General features: G+C 37.4%; 1 protein-coding gene across 2 annotated transcripts in view; it reads right to left on the bottom strand.

The window, feature by feature from the left end:
* Positions 1-7620, bottom strand: part of MED6 (mediator complex subunit 6) — a 31203-nt gene that overhangs the window by 6530 nt on the left and 17053 nt on the right. For both annotated transcript variants that reach the window (XM_006884728.1, XM_006884729.1), the window contains exon 6: positions 446-561. In XM_006884728.1, coding sequence (XP_006884790.1) covers positions 446-561 — 116 coding nt within the window. The remainder of the gene's footprint in view (positions 1-445; positions 562-7620) is intronic.

Here is a 7620-nt window from a genome sequence, read left to right as displayed (position 1 = left end):
AGATATATAAATACATATACATACATCTATCTCTGTCTGTCTATCTATCTATCTATCTATCTATCTATCTATCTATCATTCTTTATCTACTGTGGACTACCAAGAGAAAAAACAGGTTTGTCCTAGAGAGGATCAACCTGGAGGCAAGGATTCTGAAGCTTTAGGCACGTGACCAAGAGGAACCAGTCCTTGGAGGAGGACATCATGATTGGAAGAGTGGACGGACAGTGTAGAAGAGAAAGTCCCCGGATGAAATGGACTGACTGGAGAAATGGGGTTGGATCTATGGGAGATGATGAGATTGGCTCAAAATAGGGCAGCATTCAGAGCTATTGTACATAGGGTCACTATGAGTCGCAGGCGACTTGACAGCACATAACAACACATAAAAAGAAAGTTCCCAAAAGATTACCCAGTCAAAATTAATCATACACATTCTCATTACCTGTACAAATTTAGGTGGAAATTTTTGTCTGAGATCTAAAAGTAAGGCATCCACACGCTGTCTCTGGAAAATAGAGCTTGGTTCTTCTTTCCTCTTGACTTTAGGTTTGACTTTATCTATTAAAACATTAAAAATAAAAATATTGCATGATTACATTAGTAGCATATTTATACAAAGCTTTAATCTATTATGGACATATCTATCTAAACTTCATTGTTTCAGTGGCTACTAATGTGCTAATGTCCCAATCAAGATAAATACAGCATACACAATACTTTTAATAAGAATGCACAGACTGTTTTAAGTAGATTTCTCATAATTACCTAAATTCTAATTGTTTATTGGTTTGAAATGATATAATAATTTAAACATGTTATACTTTTTTCACAAAACCGCTCGTATAAATGGAAAATGAAAACTCCGCTGACTCAAGGTACTATACTGAACTATTATGACTAAAATTTTCTGGAAAAACAGGATCAACAAAACACTGAAGACCAGAACAATAAGGCAGAAAAGAAGATTAAAGAGAAATTTAAAAATTAATCACATGTGTAATTTTTCCTAGGAGAGGTGTGTGAGGTTCTCTCTAAATAAAAGTTCCAAGTAAGTTCTATTTTAAATATTTCATGAGGGTAAAGATAAGTAGCTCTTTGAGAGAAACTCGTTGAACTAAAACACTCTTCTACAACAAACATTGCTGATTAATATTAAGAATAAAATGACATAGTTCTGAATTCTATGTAAAGGCTATCATCTCTTAAAGAATTGATTCTGAATTATTTCTCAAAGAAAGAACTGTTACTGCTATAGTTTCAGCAAGTAGTTTTACTGGCAAAATATGGTCAAAAACAAGTAATAGAAAAGCAGTCAGAGAAACTATGGAACTTAAGAGTCACAAAAGGTAATATAAAACTTTAACCAGAAAACAGATAAACTATACAGGGAGAAGTCTAAGAGCAAGCCCCCATCTTAACTACTTTAAAGAGCAGAGACATAAGAATTCCTGATTCCAAGATAAGTTATGTGGTGTTAATGCCTTATTGTTAAAAAAATGCCTTTCCTTGCCACAGACTTTGACTTTGCCGTGTGGATGGGCCAAAAATGTGAATAGGGTGTGTTAGCCTACCTATAGGGGAAATGGTTAGTCTCATGACTAAATTGAGCAGCTCTGACAGCAGAATTTGAGAATCTCACCACCAGCAGAGAAGTAGTAGAGAATGAAGAGTAGTGCTGTATCCTTCAGGACCAGGGCTACAGGGGAACAGCCACAGCAGAGAAGCAGAGATCTGACCTGAGACAGAGCTGACCTTGGGACTGGAGCGGGGAGCCTCTGCCCAGTTTGCTGGAGGACTCGGGGCAGAGCCAAAATTGGTAGGACTAGGAGCTTTGTAACCAAAAACCGTGAGGTTGAAGGCTGAGGCGCCTATGAGCACATTTTGAAAGCTGTCATGAATGAGAAAATATACTCTGTTGTCAACTGAAATTGCATCCTGTTAACTTCTCAAATAAAGCCTATAATCATAAGACCAGTTCCATGTGTTCTTTGAGCTTTTGCAATGAATTGTGGACCCAGAAGAGCAGTAAGATTGGTTAGGATGAGGTGTGGGAGGGTGGGTGACATGTCTGACCTCATGGAAATTGGTTTTATGTTGTGTGTTATTGGTGGGAGCAGTTCCCTTTTATGGAGTTGGAAAAGATCTGATAATGGCTGTCCCCTTGTTGTTCTTGTTCTTTTTACAAGTCATCATATGACTAAATATGATCAAAGTAGCATCTTTATTTTTCAGAATTTTTTTTCACGACAATGTCACATCGATCTGAGAACATTTCAGAATTTTAAAGTCTCTTACAGTGTATTTTTTCAATGCAGTAAACTGTCTAATCTCTTAACAAATACTGCATGAAGATTTACTGTTAATCCAAGTAGAATAAAACTGTAACAAAGATTACAAATTATACAAGAAAATTAGTCTTTATCAGGAGTAAAAACAAGGACAAGTAGCTATCAATTACTCATGTGCAAATTCAAAATTGAAGAAAACGAAAACAATCCACCCTGAATCTAACCCACCTGAATTTAAAAACCATCTCAAGAATAAGTTTGAGGCATTGAGCACTAATGATCAAAGATCAGATGAAATCTGGACATTACAAAGAGAGCGGAGAAATAATAGACCAAAAGCGTTGTTAGAAGAGACTCTGAAAATTACAATGCTGTTGCTGTTAGATGCCCTTAAGTCGAGTACCACTCACAGCAACCCTATGAACAGATCTCATCCTGTGTCAATTCACAACCTCTGACACCCAATGCTGCAATTATACTGTCAATTCACCTACTTCAGGGTCTTACTCTTCTTCATTGTTCCTCCATCTTTCCAAGCATGATGTCCCTCCCTGAGGAATAACCTCTCCTAGCAACAAATACGGGGAAAAGCTAGAACATGATAAGTCAAAACTAGACCACAGAGAGGCCAAAAGAACAGAAAATTGAAGTAAGAGATGAATAGAATTTCAAAGGGAAGCTTGAGAAGACAAAGCAAAGTATTATAACAATATGAGCAAAGACCTGGAGTAAGAAAAATCAAAAGAAAAGAACATGCTCAGCATTTCTCAAACTGAGAAAATGGAACAAATTCAAACCTCAAGTTGCCATACTAAAGGATTCTAGGGCAAAATGTTGAACAGTACAGGAAATATCAAAAGATGATGGAGAGAAATGCACAGACTTACTGTACCATAAAGAAATGGCTAATGTGGAACTATTTCAGGAAGTAGTATATGATCAAGAACCAAGAGTGATGGAGGAAGATATTCAAGCTGCCCTGGAGGTACTGGCTAAAAATAAGGGCCCAGGAACTGATAGAACACCAAATGACCTATTCAACTGTATTGGAAAGAGGAGTGGCATCCACTTTCATAATAGCTTGCCTCCAGAAACCCTATGAACCTGGAGAGAGGATGAAAGGCACCCAAGCGTCAAGGACTCTCCTTCATAGGGTCACTGTGTTAATCTCCCTGGTCTTCCTGTCCTTAGCTAAGCCTCTACCTTTCTGAGCATCATGTCCTTCTCCGAGGAAGAGCCCCTCTTAGCAACATGCCCAAAGTATGTGAGGCCAAGTCTCATCACCTTTGCCTCCAAAGAGCAATCTGGCTGCATGCTCTACAAAAAATACTTGTTTCTTCCTTTGGCGATCCATGGAATGTTGAGCACTCTTCAACCCCATAGCTCAAAGGTGTCAATTCTTCTTCTGTCATCCTTATTCAGTGTCCACCTCTCAGATACCCATCAAGTGTTCAGAAAGACCATGACCTGAATCAGATGCACTTTAGTCCTCAAACTGACATCATTACTCAATAATCTGGAAAGGTTCCTAACTGGACTTTCACAGTGCAATACATCTCCTGATTTCCTGTCTGCTGGTATCAAGGATATTAATTATTGATCTAAGTAAGAAAAAGCTGTTGACAGTTTCAATCTTTTCTCCATCTATCGTGATGTTGCCTATCAGTCCATTGATAAGAATCTCTGTTTTCTTGACACTGAGATGTAATCCATATTGAAGGCTGTATTCTTTGCTCTTCTGGAACAAGTGCTTCAAGTCCTCCTCACTTTCAGCAAGCAAGGTTGTGTCATCTGTGTAACACAAAATATTTGATTAGTCTCCCTCCAATTCTGAAGCCATACTCTTCAGAGTCTAGTTTCTCAAATTATTTGCTCAGTATAGAAACTGAATAGGTTTGGAGAGAGAATATAACCCTGACACACTCCCTTCTTGATTTGAAATCATGTAGTGCTCCCTTGCTCTTTTGCACAACAGCCTCCTGGTCCAGGTATAGGTTCTGCATGAGCATAATTAAGTGCTCTGGGATTCCCATCCACACAGTCAAATGCCTCTGCATAGTCAATAAAGCATAAACAGACATTTTTCTAGAATTCTTTACTTTCTACCAGGATGCACTTGACATGAGATATTATATTCCTGGTGCCATAGCCTCTTCCAAATCCTGCTTGAACTTCTAGCAGTTCCCCATCTATGTACTGTTTTAGCCTTTTAAAAATAATCTTCAGCAGTATTTTGCTTGCATGTGATATTAATGATATTGTTCTACAGTTTCCACATTCTGTTGGATCACCTTTCTTGGGAATGGGAACAAATATGGGTCTCTTCCAATCCGTTGGCCAAACAGCTGTTCTCCAAGGTTTCTGGCATAGACTGGTGTGCACATCCAGCCTGCATCTGTTAACTGAAACAAGTCGGTTGGTATCCTATCAATTCCTGAGGCCTTTATTTTTTTTGTCAATGCTTTTAATGCAGCTTCCCCTTCCTCCTTAGTTACCACTGGCTCCTGCTCATATGGTACTTCCTGAAATTTTTCAGTGTCAGTTTTTTGTGGTACAGTGTCTCTGTGTATTCCCTCCATCTTCTTTTGACGCTTTCTGGGTCATTCAATATATCGTCCACAGCATCTTTCAATATTGTGAGTTCTCTCAGCTTGAGAAATGCAGAGCAATTTCTTCCCTTTTTATACTACAATTCCAGCTCTCTGCACATTTCATTAAATATTTCACTTTGTCTTCTTGATCTGCCCTTTGTAATCTTCCATTTAGCTCTTTTACTTTGGGATGTTTCCCCTTTCTTTTGGCTTCCTGAAGGCTCTAGTCCAATTTTTAGGGTCTCTTCTAAGATCCATTTAGGTTTTTTCTTTCTCCTGTTTTTGTAAAGATCTTTTGCTTTCTTCATAGATGATATTCTTGATATTATCCCTAACTCATCTGATCTTCAATCATGGTGTTCAATACTTCAAAACATTCATAGAAAGAAGACCCGTTCATACAACCAGATGTAGGAGCTTATATCTGAACAATAAGTCGCATGAATGGGTCTTCCTTGTATGCATATGGACAGTATCATATCACTCACAACATTGCATTTTATGATAGAACTTGAAATTGGCTCTTTTACTATGACTGCAACACCATTATTCTTCTGGTTTTCATTCCAGCATGGTATACCATATGATTATTTGATTCTAAGAGGTCAAAGCTAGTCCATCTCATCTCACTAATGCCTAGTATGATGACATTCCTGCATTCCATTTCATTTTTCACAATTTCTAGTTTTCCAACATTCAAGGTGCGCACATTCTATGTTCCAATTATTTAACATTGTTTGCCATTATTTTTCGTCATTTTGACTGACTTCAATCTGGGCTCTACCACTACTGTTAAAAGCAATAGCAGTCACGGTATCAAAAGAGAGGTTGCATTTGGAAAAATGTGACATCAAGAACCTCTTTAGAGTGTTAAAAAGCAAAGATGTCAAAGATTAATGTCTGTCTGATCTAATTACTTCCTATGCATTTGAAAGATGAGAAATAAATAAGGAAGACCAAAGAAGAATCAATTGTGAAGAATCTGAATTGTGGTGTGGGTGAAAAGTACTGAATATTCCATGGACTACCAAAAGAACAAACAAATCTGTCTTGGAGAAGTGTAACCAAAGTTGCTCTTGGGGGCAAGAATGGTGAAACTCTTGAGTATGTTGTTGTGAGGATCCAGTCCTTGGAAAAAGGTAGAGGGTCAGCAAAACAGGGTAAACACCTCAACAAGATAGACAGGACTGATACAATGATGGTGAAGATTGTGATGAAGGCACAGGAAAGATATACTGGCCAAGGGTTCAGATTAATTATTCATTATGGTCGTTGAGCTGTAGTTGACTTGAGAACATCTAACAATAACAAATATTTTTAGCTGTCAAGAATCTTCCTATGGAGATGTAAAACATGTCTAAAAACATCATTCTCTGAGCATCAAGAAATGTGTCAGGAGAGCCTAAGTGTTCACATGTGTTTTACATGTTTATACAGGCTCTCAACTGTATGGATCACAAATTATGAATAACGTGGGCAAATATGGGAATTCCAGAATGCTTATGGTCTTTTTGGGCAAATGAACTCATCACAGGGTATTTTATAAACAGAAAATCCCTTCTGGAATTAATTGCTTATCTCTTTGTATGTATTATATGTGTATGCATTACTTATGTGGATGCCAAAAACATACTGTAACTCTGCTCATGTTAAACCTGTACATGGACAAAGAAGTAGTTGTTCAAAAAAGAATAAGGGGATACTGTGTGATTCAAAATGAGAAAAACTGAATGTCAAGGTTGTACTTTTCGACCAAACTTATTCAAATCTGTGTACTAAATAAATAATCCAAACATCTTGACTTTACAAGTCCTCAGGATCAGTATTAGGGAAACATTCATTAACAGCTTAAGAAATGTACACAATACATTATTACTGCCTATGGAAAATGAATTAGCCCTAATGTATTTATTGATGAAAATTAAGACTAGAGCCTACAATATGGATTACACCTTAACATCAAATGAACAAAAATTCTCACAGTTGCATCAATTAACAACATCATGGCAACTGGATAAAGAATGAAAATTGTCAAGAATTGTATTGATGTGGATCTACAATCAACAATCATGGACACAAAGGAAAAAAAAAGTTACTTCTTTATTGGGTAAATATGCTGCAAAAGACCTCCTATGCTACCCTACACTACCTATCTATGCCAGCTGACAGAGGAGGCTGTTTATGGAGAAGTCAAACAAACAAAATCAAGACAAAACAGCAAAAAGTGTGGTTCTTTCCAAAAGACAGGGAAACATTTCTAACTCAGACCATCTATTGTATTTCCTGATAGCTCACATAAGTTTGGACCCCATATAAGAATGCTACATGTTGGTTTTCAGGGTTGGGTTGTTGGAGTTTTTTGATTTTGTGTTGTTTTGGCTTTTTTTAAGAACCCTGAAGCTTCTCTATGCAAATGAAAGTTCCTGGAATAACAGTACCAGTGTCCACTTGAAATTTAAAAGAAAGGCAAAATCCCAGCTCCATATTATGCTGAAGGAAATATCTCAGTCACATAAGGATAAATATTGCATAAGGCTACTACTGTAAAAATAAGAAGATAGCTGAGTAAAATATGTATAAATATTTGAAAGAGAAAGGAGAAAAGAGGGACAGAAAAAGGGGAAAGAAGAAAAAGAATTACTGGGCTAGCAGAGGTTAGTGGATAGAAGGGGGGGGTGGAGTAATGGGAAAGGTTCAATGGGGGCTTGAAAAGACAAGGTGAAAATGGGCATAGAGTA

This window comes from Elephantulus edwardii, unplaced genomic scaffold (assembly GCF_000299155.1).
Source record: "Elephantulus edwardii isolate Elephantulus edwardi_28Jun2011 unplaced genomic scaffold, EleEdw1.0 scaffold00037, whole genome shotgun sequence".
NCBI lineage: Eukaryota > Metazoa > Chordata > Mammalia > Macroscelidea > Macroscelididae > Elephantulus > Elephantulus edwardii.
Note: the sequence above shows the minus strand (reverse complement) of the source record. Positions and strands in the feature narration are given on the sequence as shown.